The following is a 25,789-nucleotide window of genomic DNA, read 5'->3' on the forward strand; positions in this document are numbered from 1 at the left end:
GAACCAAACACCTTGGCTAATTTCAAAACGTTAACAGCGCAAGAACGATTAGGAAGGGACGAGACAACAAAGGTAAAGAGCGCTGCCGTTGTTGTCTCGTCCCTTCCTAATCGTTCTTGCGCTGTTAACATTTTGAAATGAATCCACACCAACTTGCGCAAGCGTCAACCCTTGCAAACCTTGGATAACATCATCTACACCCTATATAGCGTTCACTCTAGTGCCTTGCATAATCTCAGACCGCAAAGCTCGCATGTACGATCGTATCTTTACGTGAAAAACATCGAAGCGAGAGAAGAATTCGAGAACATCTCCAGCACCCGCAAAGTAAGTAAAAAAAAACAAAAAATTGGCAGATCCCACGAAGTGTGGGAATCGAAGTAATGCGAAGCAGCCAGCAAAGATCTGCATACATCGTCTTGTTTGTCATTGAGGCTTATTTAGTCATTCATGTCGTGACATGTAGGTCGTTATATATCGCGAGATTGTCATACATGCATGCGTGTATAATCTGGTATATGCCATGATAATGAAACATATATTCTGCTACATATATACGATGCGTGACCTGCTATTTATGTTCGTCACGCACTCTTGTCATGCCACACCAATTTAGGTATATATCCGGTAAACAAAATGGCCGTGAGCACCATGAGCGTGGCATCTAAATCATATCCTACATGACATGCATGTCATGATGTTCGTGTTACCACCTGTTATTTATGTTCGTCACACAGTCACGTCACGCGACACCAATTTTGGTTTATATCAAGCTAGCTAAACGGCCGCCAGCGCGCCATGAGCGTGACATGTAAGTCATGCGTGTCATGATTTTCATGTTAACTCCGGTTATTTGTGTTCGTCACACAGTCACGTCACGCGATACCAATTTTGGCGTATATCAAGCTAGCGAAACGGCCGCCAGCGCTCCATGAGTGTGGCACTTAAGTAATGCTGTGCATGACATGCGTGTCATGATTTTCATGTTACGACCTTTTATTTGTGTTCATCACACAGTGACGTCGCGCGATACCAATTTTGGTGTATATCAAACTACGAGCGCACCATGAGCGCGGAATGTAAATCATGCTGTACATGATATGCGTGTCATGATTTTCATGTTAATTCCTGTTATTTATGTTCGTCACACAGTTACGCCGCGAGATACCAATTGTGGTGTATATCAAGCTAGCGAAACGGCCGCCAGCGCGCCATGAGCATGGTACGTAAGTCGTACTGTGCATGACACGCGTGTCATGATGTTCATGTTACCACCTGGTATTTGTGTTCGCCACACAGTCACGTCGCGCGATACCAATTTTAGTGTATATGAAGCTAGCGAAACGGCCGCGAGTGCACCAAAACAGTAGCATGTAAATCATGTCGTTCATGACATGGATATCATGATTTTCTTGTTATGACCTGTCATTTATGCTCGTCATAAAGTCACGTTTCGCCATACCAATTTTGGTGTATATCCTATTAACGAAACGGCCAGGAGAGCCCAAAGTCGTAGGCGGCTAGATAGATAGATAGATAGATAGATAGATAGATAGATAGATAGATAGATAGATAGATAGATAGATAGATAGATAGATAGATAGATAGATAGATAGATAGATACGCTCAAACTCGCAGAAGTTCGCTAAGAAATGCTTCGCATTTAAAAAAGCTTTAGGCGCGCACGTTCCCACATCTTCAAGGGGTTGCGCGCGTAGGCGTAAGCGCGCGCTCACTGGAGGGGTGCCTGAAAAAGGCTGGCGGCGTGCTTTGAGGCCGCAAGCGCGACAAATGACTGGGCAAATATCTGCACGCCCCCCTGGAGCCGCTGCTTCGATAGCACGCCGGCGAACGGAGGCGTTGGCAGTTCGAACACAGCGATTCACACAGCGGGAAGGGTGGTCTGTTCGTCTCGTCGGCTCAGCAGGTCACGCAGCCGCCTATGCCAAAAAAAAAAGAAAGATAGAAAGAGTGGGCAAAGTACCAAACAACGCTGCGTCTCGAGCGGCGTCGATCTTGCGGGCCGTTTCCTCCTTTGAGTCAAGGTGAGTGGACACGAAGAAAAGGAGCTCCTACAGGGCCAGCGCGGATTTGCTCATAAAGAAGCAGGGCGCGGCAAATTGTGCTGCATAAGCGACAAAAGGGAGCGCAAGCGCCGACGATAACGTGAGGAGGTGAACGCAGACGGAGTGGGTAAGAGCTGCTGCGCCTGTGTTGGGCTCCTTCGCACTCAAAAGGCGGGGTCTTTATCTCGGTAAGTCCCAAAGGCAGTCCCGGAGTATACCTGGGAGTCTATTGACAATGCCGCTGGCAACGCCGACACCCGCCGTCTGGTACCCGATCCCATACACTCGGCTTGCATCGAACGCGTCCTTGGCTTTGGGCTTTGTGTTGCCCGTCGTATTGAAGAAGGTTCGCTTGATTCGAGAGGCGCGAGAGAGAAGTAGTGTTCGTCCTCTGTGCGCCTTCTCGGCATCGACGTTGAACTAAGGAAACTAGCAACGTGCAGCTCGCCACAGGAAGCCACTCGACAATAAAAACGTGCAATGTGCACCGTGAGGGAGTAACAGAAGGAATTTATGAGGAAAGAAGGGCGCCGAAGACACGATTATTTTTGCTTTTATTTTCTATTAATTTTAAATATCAACAGCTGCAAGCAGCGATTATGTAGCCATGACTCCGCTACGCGCTTCAGGTAATAAGAGGGTGCGAAAGCGACCAGAGGCGTAGCCAGAAATTTTCTTCGGGGGGGGGGGGGGGGGGGGTTCAACCATCCTTTTTGTATGTTCGTGCGTGCGTTTGTATGTGTGCGTGTATATATCCACATGCAATATCGAAAAATTTCGGGGGGGGGGGGTCAACACCCCCTGGCTACGCCCCTGAAAGCAACCTCATTGGTATAAATGGCTTGCACTGACGTCACAGAAACCATCATGTTGGAGCACCAGCATGTGGAGACGCGACGTTTGCGATGCCGCATTAGTGCTAACAAAACGTCACGTGCAGGTTATTTCATTATGCACACGCACAGACGCTCCTGCCACGTCGTTTTCACATTGACACAATTTGTTTGTCATCAAAACCACCATCGTGGAGTACCAGTACATTCAGAAGCTGCGTCCACGACGTCACGTGCAAGCCGCGAAGGAAAACAGCGCTATTAAAACACGGACGAGAAATGAAGAGGACGGTACGGGCGGTATTTACGATTAGTTTTTCGATGAACCTTTTCGATATCCCTTGTCTTGTTGGACTTTAGTCTTCAGCGTCAGTGGCAACATTTTCAACTTCAAGGGAGCATAACAGAAAATTGACAATCACTGCTGTAGACATTGGAAGGAACTGCAGTGCATGACCCTTCACTAACCTTGGAAGCATGTTTGTGCACCACCGGCGCACTACGAAAAGCACAATCACAACGTAACAATGCAACAAGCACGAAATATATGCGCATGCGCATGCACCTGCAGCACCTCAGCAGAAAATTAAAACGTAAATCATGCCGCAGTTTGAAGGAAGGTATATGGCGCCATCCATCGAGAAGCTGCAAAGGCAAAAATCCGAAAAAGTATGACCTCTGAGACAAACGGGCTCAAAAGCCTGGCTTTCATGGTTGCTGTGCGCTGCCCTTGTTGAGTATCTCTGAGGACGCGGCCGGACCAAACAGACTCACAAAGGTTCCACGAGATGGCAGCAGAATATAACGGAGTAGGGGGGGGGGGGGGGCTGGATGGCGAAGGTGGCGGTCTGTCGCCAGCAGGACGTTACATTAGCCCCCTCTGCTGGATATCGACACCCACCTCCCCTCCCCTCGTCTTCAATGAAGTTTATTTCCTAATTCGTACTACATATGCTCCTGACGGGATGCTCTCGAATGGTATCGTATGGTGCACTGTATTTATTTACACGGAACAATAGAGCGTGGCTATGCAAAACGCAGAGGAAGAAAATAGTAATCGTGGGAGCTTGAATAGTCAAAGATACCCGCATGATATAAATAACGACTGAGTAGAAACGCCTATTTTTTAGAAACGCCTTTCCTATTTGTTTGAAAGTCGTGCAATAAAGCATACCATCCACTAAACGCAGGAAAAGCAGAAAAAAAAGTACGTTTTAATGCACTGCCCAGCCTTAGATAGGAATACTCATATTAACAGTGTGTGAGAGAAAACGCAAGCAAATCGGGAATGGAACACGACACAATATAATCTTCATTAATAATCAAATTTTTAGAAGCCAAAGTAGCCTATAGTGCAACATTTGCAATCCACAACGCAAGAAGTGCTTCGTACAAAGACCCTATTCAGATTTGACTTTATTCCAGATATAGCGGTTGAAAAATGAGTCGTATGTCGACGCATGTATAAGGACCCATGTTTCTGTCTGATAAACGACACATGGAATATGGTCATTATGCTTGAACTAGACAGACTGCCTTTTTTCTGCGATATTAAAAATAATGCACAAGGTGATGGGAAGAGTCAAACGGGAAAGGGAACGAAGTGCATCAGCAGATATAAGGTCGGTAACACGAGAACGAGTGAACGAGTGAACGATCGAAGTGGGAGTGACAGAATTAAACCTGCATTAAACATATCGCTCCTAGCGACATCGGCGAGAGCAGCGATGTGGGCTTCTCGGCGTCGCATAAAGAACTGGTTGTTTTTTGTTAACACGACACGTGGACTACACATGAAATGGGCGATGCTGATGTCACCCCACGATGTAAAACCAGCAATTGCCTAACGTGCCTTCATACTAAGCTAGGTTGTCACTTGGATAACGGGCCGCCAGCTTTTCTGACACCTTACGACAAAGGCCACCACTCTGCTGTGCTGCAAGAAGCTCCTGTTCAGTGACCAAGTTACCCCAACGTATTGCTTTGTAGTCTTTGTACGTAGTCTTTGTACGAAGCACTTCATTGCCACAGGCGGTGTCGTAACAACACACACTGTTTCCGGCTCGACCTGGGGTTCAATAGACAAAGGCGCACGTGAAAGTGCGTTTCACGCAACTGTGTTAGTGCTGCCCTTCTTGTACTCAATCACATAGTTTTAGCGCTGAAGGGTAAGCTCCCATCGGGCCAATCGTCCTTAGGGATTAGGCAACCGTTTGAGCCAAGAGAGCGCTTGATGATCAGTCTGAATGACAAACTGAGCCCCGTCCAAAAATATGTCGAACTTCTTTAATGCGAAGATGATAGCCAGACACTCTTTTTTTGTTACCGAGTAGTTGCGTTCCTCCTCGATCAGCGTGTGGCTTGCGAAGGCAACGGGCCTCAGGGCGCCTGCGCATTCCTGGAAAAGTACTGCGCCAAGTCCGTAATCGCTGGCGTCGGTCTGTAACACAAAAGGTTTGTTAAGATCTGGCAGCTGAAGGGAGGCGTTACTGGTGAACGTTTGCAGAAGCGTGTCGAAAGTTGCTTGTTGCTCACAGCTCCAAAGCCATTTAGCGCCTTTCTTCAGCAGCTGAGTTAGTGGTCGGGAGATGTCTGCACACTGTGAAATGAAGTTACGATAAAAAGCAATTATTCCAAGAAACCTTTGCAAACTCTTAGTATTCTGGGGTGCGGGGTACTCTGCAATTGCCTTCGGTTTATCTGGGTTTGGTTTTGGTACATCTTCGTCGACAACAAACCCAAGAATGATGATTTTGTTAGTAGCGAGCTGCAGTTTTCCGGGATGAACACTTACACCGGCTGCTGACATGCGCTGTCGAACCGTACGCAAGTGTTCAAGATGCTCTTCAAATGTGCGCGATAGCACTGTCACATCATCAAGGTACCAAAGTGCATAATTAAACTTTGAATCACCCAAGACGATATACATCATGCGCCGATAGGAACTCGGACTATTGGAAAGAAAAAGGGCATGCGCGCAAACTCAAATCAGCCTCTATGGCATGTGAATGCCGTTTTCGGGATTTCGTCAGGGTGAACCTCGATTTGTAGATACCCTCGAGAGCAGTCGATAGTGGTGAAGAACTTTGCGTTGCGCAGCGCATACGTTATGCTTGATATTGCCGGCAAAGGATAGGAATCTCTCACCGCGGCTGCGTTGAGTCTGCGGTAGTCCATACAAAGGTCTGTCTGTACCGTCTTTCTTTGGGGCTAGTATCACGGGGAAGGCCCAGGGACACGGGACAGCGGAGGCGGTGACCATCATCTCCGGCAGCAGCAACTTGCCAGCGTGGGTGGCAGCTTCTATCCCTCTTGGCACCAAGGCAACTCTCTCCTGGGCAGCGCGCAGGCCTCTTAAACCCCGCAGTTGGGCCACGCGCACCGCCTCTGCGCAGCACGTGGCGCTATCTCGAGATAGCCGGTGGGCGTGGTTCCCACAATATATATATATATATATATATATATATATATATGTATATATATATATATATATATATATATATATATATATAGATTATGCGCAACACTGTGAGGCTTCTCAGATGGCGCGTGAAAGGAGCACGTGCGTAAGCAAGCCATCATTTGCATTGTCAGACAGGGAGCTTTGCTGTTTTGGGATGCGCGAGTCGGCGTAGCAGGCTCAGTGATAGGTGATGTTTTGTTGTTTTGTATCTTTGCTTCTGTTTTCCTTTTTTCACCGTTTTTTCTAAACACTCGCGTATATATAAGAACCTTGTTGTCAATAAAATTTCAGTTGGAAGTCACCACTTGTCCCGTCCTTTACCCTGTCCGCCATCCGTTTTTTCGCGCTGTTAACCTTAAGGTTGAGAGGACGGGGCCGCCATATCCACGCAATAGCACAGCAGTGTTAGTAACATTACGGAAAAAGTACAGTCAATTTTACGCAGCATTCACTGAGACAGCCATACACATGCGTGTTATCCATGTATTAGAAGCAACCCTTTTTCTGCATTAACCACATAACTTTAAGTATGAATATAATTATGTAGATGGCGGCCTTCTTAATGTGTAGATTTGTATCATTCAGCCAGCTTTCGGTAATTTCTAAAGGATCCACACTAATAATTAAGTTTTAGTGCTTTTGTACTTGCACATAGTCAGGTTTGCATATATTATAGATTGACTACTTTGCTCCGAGTCGGAATGGCGTTTCCACTGCGTATTATTATTATTATTATTATTATTATTAAATGCGAAGCATTTCTTAGCGAACCTCTGGCACTTTGAGCGTTTCTATCTACGTATCTATCTATCTATCTAGCCGCCTACGTCTGGGTGCTCTCATGATCGCCTCCTTAACTTGGTGTAGACCAAAATTTGCATGGGAGGGTAAGAGTATTTGACGAATATGACTGCCGGTTCAGGACATGAATAACATTAAAATCCTGTCGCGTACGTCGTCAAACCCTTTCCACTAGACACGTGTGGCACATACCCGTTTACCACGGGCCGCGCTGTACGGGTATGCGCCACAGGTGACTGACAGTTTATATCTACCCAGGAACAGCGAGGAGAGACATTGGTAACTTAAATGCTAGATCGTTAAGGAAAACCAACATCGGCAGCGTTAACTCAGCGAATGGAAAGAATGAAGATCAGGATCCCAGCCGGAATCGAACCCAAGCATTCTGCGTGGCAATCAGATATTCTACCACTGAGCCACGCCAGGTCTCTAAACTGGTTTGGAAAAACAGCATACGCAGGCGTTATATCGGTGCAACGTCAATTGTGGTTGTGGTGCTGGCTGTCTAATTTTAAAAGAACGCAATAAACACTACATGATACTCCTACGATGTGTACTCGACGATGCAGGCGTCATATCAGATTAACGTCTGTAGCTCCAGTGTTGGCTCCGCTTTTATAGCAGTCTAATAAAGATGACATTTGTATTCCTATCATTGAGCAAGATATATTGAAGCATTCCTCGACCCCAGAGGAATACATTAACGAAAGTTACATATGATATCCACATCACCGCACCGTAAAGTGCACTTCGTCCGCCAGAACGACGCAGTCTCCGCTTCATTTCTTACGAGGCTGGGCGATGGCCTCATGCTGACCGAGGATGATGCCAGATTGATTGACAGCCGCCTTGTGGATTAGGCTACGTAGGCCACATACGCCCAGGTAGCCTACGAATACGACAAACACCAGCCACTGATGTTGGTCTGCGTAGCACTATCCAGGCCTACCAGCCTCGACGGCCTATACCTCACCAACGCGAAGGGTGGCTTCAGGTTCCGACATGTCGCCGGCTCTGTCGGCAGACAATTTGTCGACGAAATGACCGAGGCATCCACGAATTCCAACAGCTCTACTATACCACATATTTCACTACACATGCACCCCTCGTCACCACGATCACGACCAGATCGTATAACAATTCATGACCAGCTGCTGGTGCTCACTGATCACGGTGATGACGCCCTTGTTCAAGAACTGTCAAGACATTCTTCCACACATGCACACGGGTTCATGAAACGTGCGCGTGTTCTCGGGACACGTATAAGCACTACATATCACCTTAAAGGCTCGTTCACACCGGCGACTAGCAACGGTCGCGCGACTAAGTTAGTCGCAAAGCGACTGGTCGCAAACGGTCGCAAATGGCCGTTTTGGTCGCAAAGCGACTGCTTTGGCTCAGTCGCTCGCTGCTCAATTTTTCAGTCGCGCGACTGCAGTCGCAAACCTCTGAACCAATCAGATGCGCAGAAACAGGACGTCAGCCTATTTTACGGGGAAACGGCAATGCAAGCTGTATACGAGCAGACGTGAATTCTATATGGCGACGGTTATAAGTCGCACGCAGGTGTGAACATCGGTCGCTTTGAGTCGCTTTTTGACTTCCAGTCGCAAACGGTCGCGCGAGCATTCCTAGTCGCCGGTGTGAATGAGCCTTAACGCTTCTGGTGAATACCCACGTTGCCATTGGCAGCGTTACCCAACCGTAAACAACTGGTTATATAACACATATGCGGCTCTTCAGCATATATATGTGTGCGTATAAAATTTATACAAATCTTTAGTATCATTCTGTAACGTCTCGCTCACTAAAAAAAGTTACGCCAGTCACCTACCCGCCGCATGCTTCGCATAACATCGACTCCTACGGTACGTGGGATCTGCCGAATTTTTTGTTACTGTTAACTTTTCAACAAAGTGAGTATTTATGGTATTAGATGCTTATTAACCTGAAGGTATAGACTAGTTCGTAGTCCATTGCACTAGATATTTGCTGCGCGAAAGATGAACGAAGGACAAGTGTGTGTGTCCCTTCGCATGTCCTTCGTTGATTTTTCGTGCTCTCGATATCTGGTGTGTCATAGGCGTAGCACATTCTTTATAATCATTGCATATGTATTTACAGCATTGAATAATGAGTGTATGTTTGCTGGTGCAATGCTAAGATTAAAAACTGGTTGAATGTGGCGTTTTCTTTCCGACATAAATTGTATACGAGAACATCGGATTAACCTGAATGATACTGTGTCGTATAAAAAAGTGCCTGGTGTGAAGGAGGCTCGGTACTATACATATTAAACCAATCACGCAGTTGTATCAGCGCGTGATTTGATTGGTGGTGAAAAAGATTGGTGGTGAGAAAGAGCAATCTTTTTTATTTGGTGAAAATTGCGGGTCACAAAGATGTGCGATGATAGATGTAGGCCAACCTTAAGATATTTACATACGATAGAAAGCTTTTGTAGAGTTGACTTATGATTTGATTGACGTGTTCAATACAAGACAGGTGTTCCCTAAAGTAAATTCCCACTTCTTCATTAATGATGCTATTTGTAGTTCTACGTCATTTGGCTGAATTGGCGCCATCTCAGCAACGATTCTTCGTGGTCGAAACAACACCTGAACTGGCAGCCGGGCTAGTTGGTCTTGATTCATCTTGAATTGATACTAGTGACGCAGACCTATCGGTAAATTGACTATAGATCGCATCGACAGTTTCTTTTAAACTATCGATAGTACTACTATCGACAAACTATCGATAGTGCAATCCGTAGTACCATCGGCAATATTACTGGCTATATTACTGCCACGCGTGTTTATTGGTTTGTTTTGATGTATTTGGGTTTAACCAACAAATATATACTGTTAGCAACGTTTGAAGCAGACTGCGCCGCAAATGGTTGAGAAGCTCCACGATTGCTTGAGATCATTCTATTAAGATGACGCGAATAGTCAAGCTTACTCGACAGCTTACGCGGCCACTAGCGATAACTCTGAAGTATTCGACAGCACATGTCGAGAGGTAGGACTTCTATTTGCTTGGCTGAATTTAGGTGGCGTGCTGAGGGCAAAAGCATTTTAGAATACATTGGTATGTCAGTGAATGGTGGGAACTGTACTCATCTTTGGTGAAGGCTGGCATGTTTAGTTTTGTTCTCAGGACTTCCAAATACAGGTCGGAAATGAAGGCCTGTACACCACTGTTCTTTACGATAAATTTTTCCGAGGCGCGCACGCCAAGTGCCCGCGAAACGTACATAAAAAGGCCATTCGGAGCGATTGCAACTAGAAACTTGGTGGCGTTATGTGCCTCGCATTGGCTGCATGTTTGGGCTCTTGGTTTCTGCTTCTTCGACCTCTCATGTGCGACCTCAGTGCAGTCGAATATGAAAATTGTATTCTCAAAGCCATTTTTAATGAATGAACCTGCCATACTGCTCTGTATCTGAGATCTAGGGAGTCAGATGACAATGTACTTTACGATCTCCTTAAGTGATTTGAGCAGATTCTTGAATGTGTTACACACAGTGAGCACACAGTGAGCACACAGTGAGCACACAGTGAACACACAGTGAACACACAGTGAATGGAGCAATCTCAAATCTTGATGCTAGGTCCCTTTAAAAAAGGCCCAGTCTTACACGAATTAGTGTCAGAGGCAGATGGTCTTCTATATTGATTTATGAGGACCGCAAAGATGTCCTCTGGACGCAGAGCACAAGCTTCTTGAATATGTCTAGTGATAGCCCGGCGTAAAACTTCAAATCATCCGTAGACACCTTTGCCGAAAATGAAGTACGAACACATTCCATCTTTAAGGGTACAGCGTATGAATGGTGGGCAGCTGCAACATCTTCCCACTGTGTGACTGCTTACACGTGATCGACCTGCAATTTGTTATAGTCCGCTTCAACATGAAATCTTAATGCCAAAAAAACATTATGATTCACGAGAAAGGTAAAGGACTGCCTGTTGAGAGACAGGAATATCGATCGACTAAGCGAAAATGAAGGAGTCGGTGTTTCAACGAATAAAAAACCCGGATAGTGGGAAATGCACTACCTTTTTTGTTGAATAGTGATCACTACCATTAATTCACCAGGTTTGGGTATCGCCCACTGACATGGAAATCACATATATCATGAAGTGGAAATTGCGTTTGTGGAGGATCAAGCAAGTGCACAGTGTGAAAGCAGATGAAGTTTCAGACAAGTTACCCTCTTTGTCTACAGGAAGCCCAGGTACAGCCAGAAGCTAAGGCCCCATGCTTCTACGCAAGAAGTACTTCCTGTAACATCACTGATTGCAGCATGTGAACTCCGCAAGCTGTGCAACGCAGAACATGCCACTGGAAGTGCACCAAGCAGCAAGAGGAAGCGCCATTCAGGCACTCGCGATACGTATGGAGTACCCTTTTACTAATGTCGCGACATAATAGCTGCACTTTTGGAGCAGGGGCTAATGAAGCAGTTTAGCCTTTTCGCTACCGTAAGAAAAAAAAAAAGAACGTGGCAAAATTACTGAAAAATCTTTTTCGCTGAATTTCTAGAGCTTTCTTTCCTGAATAAAACGGTACCATTCTTTCAATGAACCGCCTTCCCTTATTTCACTAATCGCGTAAAAAAAGAGAACTCGATGGTGCCTTCACCGCATGGCAATACGATGAAAAATTTCAATAAAATGAAAGGCGAGGCACAAATGGCTTAACATGGACAAGTGTGGCCATCATCTGGCGTCAAGAAACGCAGTTATGACGAGTGAAGGAAATGAGATGACTCTTAAGGGCTTGTTTTTCTTTGTTAGACACAATATTGATGGGAACTGACCGTCAATAACGCCAAGGAAAGTATAGGAGGTGTTATCTGTAGTATTTAGAATATAAATGTGAAGAAAGTAAAGTGGACGAAAAGAGAACTTGCCGCCGGCAAGGACCGAACCTGCGACCTACGAATAACTCGTCAGATGCTCTACCACAGGGCTACGGCGGCGGTCATCCTCCCGTCAACTTTATGGGGTAATGTGATTTAAACCTAGGAGTGTTAGTCAGCGCCAATCGCAGCCATTCTGGCGAGTGTTACAGCTGGACTCGGGTAGGATCGGGTTTGTAACTGCCGCCATTCGACAGACTGTTTCTTGCCTAAAATCGGGCGAGGCGGCGGGAATGTACGCCTCTGCAACCTATGGTGTACTGTAATTTCGTGAAATGTGATCACTCTATCTCCCCACTGCCACTCGTCGGTATTCCCTGAGGCGGGACTAACAGATGCTCGGTCTGTACTGTTTTACTGTTCTGCAATTTCTTTGTATTTGCTACGCCCCTCTTCTGTAATAGCCCTCCAAAGCTGTGTGTCTGTGCTGAAATAAATAAATAAATAAATAAATAAATAAATAAATAAATAAATAAATAAATAAATAAATTTACTGAATATGTCTTTCCGTTCTTCTTTTAAATAAAATTATTGTAAATTGTGTTTCTGCATTAGATCACGCACTGATATAATAATTGTTGGGGTTTAACGACCCAAAACCACGATATGATGAGGGACACGGTAGTGGACGGCTCCGGAAGTTTCCACACCTGGGGTTCTTTAACGTGCATCTAAATCTAAGTGCACGGTCTCAAGCATTTCCGCCTCCATCGAAAATGCGGCAACCGCTTCCGGGATTCGATCCCGCGACCATCGGGTCAGCAGACGAGCACCATAACCACTAGACCACCGTGGCGGGTCATCACGCATTGAAATTTCATTTTAATTCGCATTTTCTATTCCATAAACTAGCCTGTTCTTAACTTTTACATAAATTTATAAAACCATCCACGTATTGGCCAATCCCACCATAGTGGGTGTGAGCCACAGCGACTGGATGAACAAGAACAAAGAAGAAGGAAACCTGTGTGCGGGGTCGAACACGAAGTGAATTAGTTTCCTAAGCAAAGCACCGTCCGCTTCATGGCCTATCCCCCGCAGTGGGTTGAGCCAAAGTACTGAGGAACCAACCAACCAACCAACCATATCCACTCTGCTCTACCCAACAAGTCATCTTCAGAAAGCCGGCGTTAACTCTGACGCGCCGCTGCCTTAAAGGTACGTGCACACTGGCGGGAAGCATGCCGCGGCGGCGTCCCGCCCGTCGGCGCCTCAGCGCGGCAAGCAGCAACACGCTGTCCACATTGCCGGCGCGAGAATCACGAGACAAGAACGGGCATGTCGAGGAGCGCGCACCCGCCGGCTTGCTGCCGGCTCGCGATTTCTCCCAGAAAGAAGGAGAGGAGTTGCACGGGTGAGGAGAACAATGTCTGGTTGCTATGACGACAGCCCGTGTGAGAAGGAAGAGGAGGTAAAGCAGGCGCTGATTGGTGGTTTGCTTGCGCGGCAGCCGGCGGTAGCGGCGAAAATAGGTCCCCGAGCGATCGAGTCGGCGGGAGAAAGATTTTGACGCTCCGCGGGAGAAAGAGCGAAAAGCGGCAGCGAGCGAGCGGTGAGCGGCGGGCGGGAGAGTGCCGCGCCGCCAGTGTGTTCGTACCCTTACCTCCCGGTGACGACAGTGCGCTGCCACAGGAAGCGACGCTACCTGGCCCGACGCATCGGTCACGTCGGGGCTATCAGCTGTCCTGCGAATCGGGCACAATGCCTCGTCGCCGCTCTGTCCCGGCCCCCGATGGCACGGCTCCTCGGCGTGGGCGTAGGGGTTCCGGAACAATTGCGGCCTCCTCGTCCGCCCCTGGGTAAGCTTGCTTGTGGTTAAGGAGTAGTGGGCAGCCTCACTGTGCGTTATGAAGTACAAAAATGGTGCAGTGGCTTAGCTCGGCTATGCCAGGATAACGTAGCGTTAGCAAAGGTTCAGCTAATTATTCTTAGCTTTCCTGATTGCCTAGGATTAGCTTGATTATCATGCTTACTGCTGCTCCAATGACACACGCACGGTATACGTATTATGTGGCAAATGTATATTTATTTTGCCAGGCAACTACTTCGGGATCTGTTGAGTTATGCTTCTCCGATCTTCTGCGCCGTTGAGCAGCATTTGCGGTCTCCTTCTCCATGGCTATACCACACCGGAAAACGCCAGTCAGAGGCGCTATCAAGCGGCTCCAGCGCAGTGTCAGACAGCGACTGCACAGCGAAGGCGAATAGCTGCGGGCGCGCCGGCGCCAATACGTCTGGCAAGGCTACGACGTCACCCCTCTGGAAAGCGCAGCCCGGCGGCGGCGGAGTGTGCGGGAGCTGCCGGCTCCGGTGCATGACATCACTGATCCTCGCGCATGCGCAGCACGGCTCTCGAGGATCCACGCGAAACTGGCTCGGCTAGGCCAGTGTAGCTAACGCTGCAAAAATGAGTGAAGCTGCACGCGCGCGCGCGCGTGTGCAAACACACACGCACACAACTTTAGAAGTCTCCGGCATTTCCTCCTCAAAGGTGGATGCACACAAGCCTGCACCAACGGGTGCGTACTCCGGACTGACGTCATGAGCCGGACTGCCGGTGACCCCACCTTCGAAGAACATTGCCGCGTGCACTCAGAGCGGAACTATTTCCTTAGTCACGGCGCTGTCGTGCTTCGGTCGTCTGGAAGGGGCCTCTCCGGACATCTTAGGTTGTAAGCGACCATAATTGAACGTGAGCGCGCGGTGTACATTGTAGCGGACGCTTGGCGCAACCCATTAGAAAAATTCTAGATCAAATAGGTGTGCAATTTGCATGAAACGTTGACCACGGGCCAGTTGATGGGACATGTAAATAATTTTTTTTTTCATTCCGAAAAGGAAACGGTTTCATCACAGAGGTCAGTTTATTTTCAAAGTGATGTTATTCACGTATTTTAATGCAAAATTATAAATTTATTTTTTGGTACTCGAGCAGCACGTACACTTTTCTTTTCAGGCATCAGCGTAAAATGAATTACGATAGCACGCTCCTAAACAGGTTAGATATGCTCGCTCCTTTTAAAGCATAAAACCTAGCCACTGGGCACGGCCTCGAACCCAATCAACGCCGAACGGCAAACATCCTGCAACGTTATGCCTTCCATTAGGACTAACTAGCGCTGTTTCTCGGAGCGTCAGTCACCAGTCGCGGTTTAGTGCCGCTTCAATGGAGGCCTTACGGCTGTTCGGAAACTCTATAAAAAATGTAGGCAGTTGCACGCAATGTGACAGCTGTAGGAAGTGCGGATAAGTGATTCGCCTGACCTTCAGCGACGCTCGCGTTGACGGGCAAGCAAGCAAGCGCTGGCGTCCCAAGCGCCCAGCATACTGGGCGTCCATGGCGGGAAAAAAAACCCTTAATTTCCTCATCCTCACCCCCACATTTCTCCTCAACCTCGCTTTCCTTTTGTACCCCTTGCTGTACTGTAGTATACACGGCTATACTATGCTCTACTCTCCCATCCTCCTCTCCTTCCTCCTCACTCTCACTTTCCTTTATAAGGGTATCGCGCGTGGACAAAATCAGAGCCAGATGCAGCGTCCGTAACCTGCGTTGCTGTGCTAAATTGGTTCAGCACAAAGAAGTAGTGCGACAATATGGCTTCATGGCTGCACGCACCCAGCTGCCGCTAAGCCACATTTGAAGGCAGAATTCTTCGCAGTTCGTTTACTGTTGTAGGTCTTGGACAACTGATGCCATCGCGTTGAAGCTCGCATCATCCCCACTTTGTTTGTTGTCCGCTCTCCTTGCCTTCCAGGGTTGTTATCCTGTGTTTAGTCTATTCTTTTTTTTTTTGCGTATCGTCTATGCGGCGCTGGCGAATCAAGACTCGGACCACAGTGGGCTGCACTCTGCCGCAGTCATTTACAGCGCAGTAAAAGTTCGCGGCTACCGGCGTCTTTAAAGGAATGGGGAATAGAGCTGCTGGCTGAAGATAACGACATGGACGAGTCCTGTGTCTGTTAACGGAGAATGTTCTTTAAAAAATTAGAGCGTTACCGTGTGGAGTTACCTCTGCGTGTTATAGGCGCATTTTTTGAAATTTGTTTTTGTACTTGAGGGTGTGGTTTATACGCGGTTGCAGGCTTTATTTTAAAAATCAGAAATAACTAAAATTTTGCCATATACTTCGCCTATGGTATACGTAAGGTATGGTAAAGAGCCGTAGCACACCAAGATTGTGCTGTGAATAATCGCAAATTTCGCCTTGAAATATGGTTTTACGGCAGCATGACCAATGATGCCGTGAAATCACACTTTCAGGACAAACATTCGTGTCATGTGTTAATTACAGGGGCGTAGCCAGAAATTTTTTTCGGGGGGGGGGGGTTCAACCATACTTTGTGTATGTTCGTGCGTGCGTTTGTATGTGTGCGTGTATATATACGCAAGCGAAACTGAAAAATTTCGGGGGGGGGGGTTTGAACCCCCCCCAACCCCCCCCTTGGCTACGCCCCTGGCTAATTATGATGTGTGGTTACAAGGAAGTTACAACTTCGCATCATTCATAAGTGCTTGACTGCATATCAGCGGCTCGCTGATTTTTAACTACGGAACAAGCTCATAACATACCTGCGCATTCTTTCAGCATGCGTTGTGAGTTTGTTCTTGCCAGTGTAGGCGCTCGTGGAAAAATATGTTAAGGATTCAAAAGAAGCTACTTGGTCGGTTGGCTTGGAGTGTAGACAGGGCTTATTTGACGAAACGCCAATTTTTTAAATGCGAAGCATTTCTTAGCGAACTTCTGCGACTTTGAGCGTATCTATCTATCTATCTATCTATCTGTCTATCTAGCCGCCTACGACTTTGTGCTCTCCTGGCCGTTTCGTTAATCGAATGTATACCAAAATTGGTGTGTCATAACATGGCCTTATTACGAACATAAATGACAGGTCATATCATGAAAATCATGACACGCATGTCATGAACAGCATGATTTACATTCCACGGCCTTTGGGCTCCCTGGCCGTTCCGTTAATCGGATGTATACCAAAATTGGTGTGTCATAACATGGCCTTATCACAAACATAAATGACAGTTTATATCATGAAAATCATGACACGCATGTCATGAACAGCATGATTTACATTCCACGGCCTTTGGGCTCTTGCGGCCGTTCCGTTAATTTCATAATATACCAAAATTGGTGCGGCGTGGCAACAGTTCATGACGAACATAATGACAGGTACTAACATGCAAATCATGACGCGCATGTCATGTGCAGCATGATTTTCATGACATGGTCTCGGGGCGCTCGCGGCCGTTTAAATGAAGGGATACACACGAAAACTGGCATGACGAGACATTTCTGTTTTGACGAACATAACTGACACGTGGTAACATGCAAATCATGATTTGCATGTCATGTATGACATGATTTACATGCCACGCTCATGGCGCACTCGCGGCCGTTTCGATAGATTGATATACACCAAAATTGGTATTGTGCGATGTGACTTTATGAAGAAAATGAATAACAGGTGGTAGCATGAAAACCATGACATCCATGACATGTATGTCATGATTTACATGCCACGCTCGTGGTGCATTCGCGTCCGTTTCGCTTGCGTGATATGCATCAAAATTGGTGTTACGCGACACGGCTGTATGACGAACGTAAGTGAGACGTGGTAACATGATAATCATGACATGCAAGTCATGTACGACCTGATTTACATGCCACGCTCATGATGCGCTAGCGGCCGTTTCACTAGATTGATATACACCAAAATTGGTATTGCGCGATGTGGCTGAATTTTTTTCTCTTCTGAATAAGCAATCACGTATTTCGTTTTTTTTTCTCTAATTAGTGTTCACTATTTATTTGTTAAGCATTTGCGTGCTATTGACATATCTCTGATCATTTTTAGTGCAGTCTTCATAGACAGTATAAAGTGAATACTACAGCCATGTTGTCCGTTCACGTTAGTACATTAGAATACATAAGCGCCCTCGCGAGATCATTTATGTATAACGAGGGAGGCGCGGAGCGAAAAACAAATTGCTGGGCTGCCCTGAATTATATGCTAAATGCGACGAGGCATTTCTTAGAGAACCCAAGGCAATATGAACGTTTCTTTCTATCTATCTATCTATCTATCTATCTATCTATCTATCTATCTATCTATCTATCTATCTATCTATCTATCTATCTATCTATCTATCTATCTATCTATCTATCTATCTATCTATCTATCTATCTATCTATCTATCTATCTATCTATCTATCTATCTATCTATCTATCTATCTATCTGCCTACGCCTGGGTGCTTTCGTGGTCGCCTGCTTACTGTAGACCAACATTGGCATGGGAGGGTAAGAGGGTTCGACGAATATGACTGTCTGGTCATGACATGCATACCGTGAAAACCCTGTCGCGTACGTCCTCAAACCCTTTCGTCTAGACACTTGTGGCACATAACCCGTATTCCACGGGCCGTGGCATACGGGTATTCGCCGCAGGTGATTGAGTTTATGTCTACCCAGGAGCGGCGAGAACAGACATTGGTAATTTAAATGTGACAGCGTTAAGAAAAAGTGACACCAGCAGCGTCGACCACACGAAAGCAAACAATAAAAATTAGGATCCCAGAAGGAATCGCACCCAAGAAGTCTGCGCGGCAGTCAGGTATTCTACCACAAAACCAGGTCAGGTATAGAAAGTGCTTCGGAAAAACACCCCATGCAGGCGTAATGTCGGTGGCACGTCAGTTGCGGTTGTAGTGTTGACTATCTCTTTTTATATCAAAGCAATAAGCCCTACATATGTACTCCTATGATCCAGGCGTCCTATCGGGACAGCGTCAATGGTGGTTACACTGTTGGCTCCGCTTTTATAGAAGTCTAATAAACCTTACATTCGTGTTCCTATGATTCAGCAAGCTATATTCAAGCTTTGCTCGATCACGGAGGAATACGCTAATGAAAGTTATGTATGATACCGCGCCGTAGCGTGATATCGTAGCTTACGATATTGCGGCTAGCACCGTAGCGTATGATACCGCATCATCGCACAGTAGCATGCATTTCGTTTTGATAACACATACGCCTGTGCTCTAACGCGAGTGCCGATACTACGTCAGACCATAAGTTGCCATTTAATGCCAGTGTAGTCGACGTGCCTGGCAAGCCCACGATGCACACAGAATTCCTCCTCCATTTACAAAGCACGTTGATACGCCTCGTAACGCTTGGCGCAAATCCAAAAAATGCAGCACAGAACTACTGGCTGCCTGCTTCGCATGAAAACGATTCCCACAAGGCTTGGGGTCTGCCGAATTTTTTTACGGGCATCCGAAACAGCCAATTATATAGCCATTTATTCAGCAAGGGCATGTGTTTTGAGGACTGAAATTATTTCACATTGAACACGCAGCTTTCAAGCGAGAAACCGTTGGCCTAAATTCTGAATACGTCAATTTCAATAAACAAAAAAACAAGAAAGAAAGACTGCTATATCCATTTTACCATTGCGAAGTGGGTAGTTTATGTATGACGAGAGGATTAACTTCGCTGTTGATGTAGACATTTAAGGAACGAATTCATGTTGATGTAGGGCGATGATGATATTTTCGATGCAGAAGTGGTTGGATCGTCAAACGTTAAGTCTCTCTGAAGGTTTGTGAACACCGCCTAAAAGCGAGATTGCTCTGCAATTTCCTGGTTGATTTGAATGTCCTGAGTACGAGAGAACTGCTTTTGAGGCTTTGTATATGCATGTGAACAAAATGCACAACTCGTTTTTGAATTTATAAAATGTTGGAACACAGAGGGGGTTGATATTTTCTTTCATTACGTTATGCGGTATTCTGTCGTCACCTGCACCTTTCCTTATCGACATATCAGCCACCACTGATTTGGTATCACCAGTTGAGAACACCAACGCGACCAGCAATCACAAATCCGTCAAAACAGTTGAGATCATTAAACATTATGCCGAGAAAAACTGGAAGAAATAACGAAGACAGATATTTAGTCGTGAGACTGTGGCCAATATGGGTAAAATACATTTTTTAAATTATCAGGAACTCCTGAAAGAAGGCCACAATAGGTTGCGTTCCTATGTGTCATGGAACGTAGCAGCAGGCTGCTTTTCATGACAGTAGGCTCACAATATATATGTTCTTGTTCTGTGCTTGATGTTTGCAGGGCCGGCCGAAAATTCTAACAAAGCGACACAGTTGCAATGCTGCGCAAACTGTACCGTGTCATGGTCAGTGGCGTAGCAAGGAGCATTTTTTTTTCGGATGGGAGACCGTTGGTCATGAAGGGGATGCTGGGAAGGCGGGTGCTGTAGAGTGTCGTTTCATGCTGGGTATCATGTTGTAGATAGACATTTCAAAATGGGCGTCGGTCCAATGAGTCATCTTTCGCTCACAACTTTTATACCTCTATTTCGAGCATTCTACGAGCTCAGCTAAGGAATCAAACATTTCGCTTTAGCAGTGAAACGTCGGTGGTCTTAGAGTGGAAAGGTCTACAGAACAATGAACGTGTGTCTCGTAAAAGTACTAAGTCCGTAATTATGAATGTGGTAAGGAAATGGTATACTGCTATTGGTAAATTGCTTGGTATATAGCTGTTTGGTCCATGTGGGAAATTTCCAACTTGTCTGCATTACCGCCACACTGTAGTGGTCATTGACCCCGAAGCTTTTGTGCTGACTGTCGATGCTGAGGAACCTATCTGGACGTCTTGCTTGTTGGATTATTCATTTGCAAGAGTACAATTTAGACGTAACTTACATGTTCGGAAAGAAAGATCAGGATGCCGATGATATTTCTGGCTGTCCACTTGTATCGTCCTCCGACGTTCAGTGCTCACGCACTTTGATGTGCAAGGCCGAAGATACGTCATGTACAGTTCTTTCATTTACACACCTTAAGCTGCTTGTCACCAACCCCTCATGTGTGCGTCATGCGCCCGCTCGCATCTGGATTGTCATTACACAATGGATCAACTTTGTGGTTCAGCTCGTCGTCCTAGAGTCCGGCTTTCTCGACCGCTCAAACACTTCAAGGCAAAAAAATTCCGTGCCCTAAAGGTACATGTTTCACCCTGAAGGGCACCGCCGTGTTCCAGCATACGCACTGTCATTACATCATAGAACAGCTTTGTGATTCGCCTCCTCCTGACGCCCGGCTTCCTTGTCCGTTCAAACACTTCAATACGAAAGAAATTGGTGCATTATAGTTACTTGTTTCACCCTGAAGGAGACCGCTAGGTTCTTGTCGTTGCTCGTTCACTCGGCAATAAAATGCTGGACACCTGTCAGGATGATCTCCCGTAGGGTCAGTTCAGCTTTCATGAAACCTATGATTGCATCCCCAGTCGCCTCTTCTGGCCTGGACATGCAACCAGCGAAGCCAAATACGTCGCACTATGTCCGCTCTGCCAGTGTCGCGTACGACTGACATCACGATTACGAGATTTAGCCCGAACATTAAATGGATACAAGAATATGCTGGGGAGGTTTGGACTACCTTTCAACTGTGGAAGATAGGGCGGCCTATCGAAACATCGGTAAGCCTTTCTAAGATCTTCAGTTCTGTTCAGACAACTTCCACAGCACAATGTGTTTGCATCCGTCCGTTCCGGACAAAGGAATAAGACAAGAGAGGCGAGCACGAAGCTATTGACGGTCGCATGATGCCCTACTTTAGGCAAAACAGCGTGACAACGCTTTTCTCGTCTGTTGTGTTTTCTTCTCGCGTCTACAATTTTCGCGCTTACTTCGATAATAACCACGTTAAACCAATTAGCCCAACAAGCTGTCCTTCTGGCCAGCATTAGCATCGGCTAGGCTACACCAACCTGTCCAATGTACTGAGGATCCTTTCACTGTTATCTACCTGTACGGACCACTTCCTATAATGTCGATGAGCTAAGGGTAAGCGATGGTCGATCATGGCCGTAGAGTATCTCACATGGCAGGTGCCATATCTTGTGGCTCGGTCATGGAGGTTTCTGCCTTCTCAATGGAAGCCACGTTTCTGCATCATGGCACACCACGTATTCACTTGAGGGACCATGCAAAGATGACAAGAGTAGAGGCTTGGGCTTGTTGGGAATTCATGATAGTGGACTTACAGCGCAGGACACTAAGGCAAGAAAGAAGACTGCACACTGCGCTGTGCAGCGTGTCGTCTTGTTTCTTGCCTTTATGTCCTCGCGCTGTAAGTCTACTGTCACGAAAATAGTGTTTGAGAATGTTCTCGACGGTGTTCGCCTTGCATCCAAGGCAATAAGAACTTACAGTTAGAATCCTCACACAAGAGCCTTTAATCGCGCAGTGCCAGTCATGATATCAAATGGAATGTTATCTTGCCATTCGTCGCTTTTGCCGAGAACGCCTATTTGCAAGACAGTACAGGCTACTCCCCATTTAAGCTCGTTTAATGTCGTCATCCAACCTATCTTCTCGTCGACTTTTCCGGCGTCAACGCGCCCTCATAGACGTCTGTCTGCAAACAGTTCGTTTCGCGACTCGCGGACTGTCGTCATCGGGCTAGCCGGAACGCCGAAGCAAGTCAACTGGAGCGCAGAAAATTTCGTGAAGAGTTCGACGATGTCATTGTGTTCCATCCTAACGATGAAGCGCCGTTCTAAACACCGCTTAGAGCTACTCGACGAAATGAAAATTTTCATTTCCCTTTCATGCACCACACTTCCCAGTGAACTATCGTGTCTGTTACTGTCATTACTTCTGACGGCCGCCGCCGCGGTTGCGAGATATTTCATTCATCGCGCTTGAAACCTTATATACGCCATTCTTCGGAATTATAATGAGCGGCCGCGTTGGCCTCTTCAACACGCAAGGAGAACAGCATAAGTATTCTGTACACCCTTCATGTTCTTTACGTGAATATCCTCATCATCGTCACCGGCTTTCAAATTCTACAAGCAGCCTGCCAAAATAAAGCGTGGAGCTGAGACCTATCGCACAATATCTTCGAAATCTAGGACGCGACAAAGCCGATAGTGTCTTTACAGCCCCTGTGAAGCCTTGCTGACGTTGGACTCACAAAATGTTCATTCATATTGCGATCCGAAATATATTTGCTTGGACGAGAGAACCGAGTTATTCAATAGAGTAGACATGGTTGAGCTTTCAAAGAATATATTATAGCACGCTTGGGTATACATACGTCAGGAAGGGGGTGCACAGAAGTAGCGCTTCCATTCGCGTGTCTTGCTGTCGTAATTGACTTTTTTCCGCTGACAGAAATTGGGTACTTAACCATTGTGTTCATGTGTCTCTAAATCTAACAGTCGCGAACGGTTCTTCACAGGCAAGGTACTTCGGCCGCAACGGAACACCAACCAGAAGAGACGACGACGTCGATGACGGACACCGATATATCGTCACCAACCTTCAACGCAAGCAGGGCGTCGCGTGGCTCCCAGGGCTGAAAAAAGTCCGGGACAAAAAAAGTCAAATCTGCGGAAGCACACGGATCGTCGGTGTCAGCGGCGGCCGAAGTCGGGGCACACGCGGAGGAAGCCGTCGTTGCCAAACACTCGAAGCACCACTTGAGTGCTTCCGGCGCCCCATTCGTCGCCAGAACCACTGGTGCCAGAATCAAAAGCCGTCGCGAACGACCGCCCCAGTAGCAGCGGTAGGCGACATGTGCACGTTCCGTCGGTGCCCGTTCAGTCTCCGGAGACGGAATGCCAGGGCTTCGTTGCCACCAACCCAGCTGCCGAGCAGCCGCCTACCGCTCCGAGCAAGATGATTGCAGACCATATAGCGGCGCAGCCGACGGTAACACCGCCATTAGAGAAAAAGAGCGGCGTCGCGAATGACCACCCGAAAGCAGTCAAGTCCGCGCCCGAGCCTGTCCTCGCCACTCCTGTTCAGCCTCCCGAGCCTACCCAACCCGATGTTCAGAATCTGCCGTTTATCGCCATGTCGTACCAAGAACCTCCTATCGCGTCCAACAAGAAGTTGCCCGAACAGGTCGGGCCGGCTGCCAGTGACCGAGTGTCCGAGGCGCAGCTTCAGCACAGCGGCCCCGGTCCGATCAACGTGCCTGTATCTGAACCGCAGCAGCCGTCTTCACGTAAGACAATTCTGTGCATGCTCATGGTAGTAGACTTTCACGGACAGTGAGAAATTGCGCGAGATTTGCGATTATATACTCAACAAGCCCCACGAGTTACGCTACTTGATACACTCTCAAAAATGGCTTAAAGTTTACGGCGTTCATCCACCCAGAACGTACTTATTTGACGTGTTCTCTTGATTACATGCCAGTAGCAACCATACCAACTGCAGTGCACCGCGCTCCAAGAATTTTATGGGAGAGTCGATCAGGCAGCCACTGCAGCTATGATACAGTAATATTGAAAGTCATATCAGAAGCCGAGGTGTAACGTGCAGTTCTTCATGAATTACGAATCAATCAATCAATCAATCAATCAATCAATCAATCAATCAATCAATCAATCAATCAATCAATCAATGAACTGATGAATTAAGACACTTTTTCTATTCATGATTTAATTTGAAAGAAAAGGTTCGGAGAAGAAATTCAATGAGCATGGTCACTTGAAAAAGCCGTGAAACCTACAAATCAACACTGAGAATTCGGAGAGAAAGATGTGACAAAATGACTAACTACACATAAGATGCATTAATATATATAGCTTTAGAGTTAAGATATTCTATTGAACTTGAAGTTTCAAGCGCCAAAACCAGAATCTGTGTGAATCATGGCATAGCACGGTCTCGGATTTAGTTCATAATATCATTTGGATTCCTTAGCCTGCCCGTAATTTCACAACAGGGCCATTTCTTGCACCCACTTCAAATACGGCCGTTTTGGCTTGGTGTGAATCATTCACCTCGAGCTGTCATGGCAGGTTTTGATCTATTATATTATACCAGTCAGTTCTGTGAAATATATGAATGTACAATATGTTGATTACAACACGGCGACCATGCACGACGCCGTATTATAAAAAGAACACACAATGTTCTAAGCCCTTTTCGTACCTTCGTTAGAAGAATAAGAAAACAAAAACTGCGTACAGTAAAATCTAGTAAACGAAGTACACGATTGTGTAAGTAATAATATCAGAGGCTTTTTGTGCCAAAACCACGATATCATTATGAGGTACGACGTAGGGGATAGTTCTGGAAATTTTGAGCACCTGGTGTTTTTGTTTTCTTTTTTAACGAGTACTGATATTGTATAGTAAACAGGCCTCAGCACGTCGCCTCCATTGTAATGAGACTGCCGCGGCCGGGATCGAACCCGCTAGCTTCGGTTTAGCAGCGGACAACCGTGTACCACCGCGGCTGACACGGCCGGTGATATATGTGATTATGAAGGAGAATGCCTTATGTGACTGATAAGTGTACTCTAGCATTGACATTAAGCTTAACTCCTAATTTACATCGATTGTCTACCGATAGATGTTTCTTCTAAAATTTACCTTTTCGCAGATGACTGTGTAGCATATGGTCCGGCACTGTAAGAGTACATACTCACCTCACACTCAATCACCCAATTTTTCAGCCTTCGCACTCACGTCACTTTCACATAACCGGTCACTGTCCTACTCACCTCGATAGGCACTCACGTGTCGAACTGTTCAGACTCCGGCTACTCCACTATACCCCACGGGCGGGTTTCGGTCTGTCGTATGTCACTCACGTGTCACTCGTTCATGACTCACACCTACTCCCACATA

At 46.6% G+C, this 25,789-nt stretch overlaps 1 protein-coding gene across 1 annotated transcript; it reads left to right on the forward strand.

Moving 5' to 3' along the window:
- The first annotated feature begins 13,822 nt into the window (after positions 1-13,822).
- LOC125758851 (uncharacterized) lies at positions 13,823-24,203 on the forward strand. Its single transcript, XM_049416516.1, has 2 exons — positions 13,823-13,889; positions 23,656-24,203. The coding sequence occupies exons 1-2, from the start codon at positions 13,823-13,825 to the stop codon at positions 24,201-24,203; spliced, it is 615 nt and encodes a 204-aa protein (XP_049272473.1).
- The last annotated feature ends 1,586 nt before the right edge of the window (positions 24,204-25,789 follow it).

The sequence above is a fragment of the Rhipicephalus sanguineus genome, chromosome 6 (genome assembly GCF_013339695.2).
Source record: "Rhipicephalus sanguineus isolate Rsan-2018 chromosome 6, BIME_Rsan_1.4, whole genome shotgun sequence".
Classification (NCBI taxonomy): domain Eukaryota; kingdom Metazoa; phylum Arthropoda; class Arachnida; order Ixodida; family Ixodidae; genus Rhipicephalus; species Rhipicephalus sanguineus.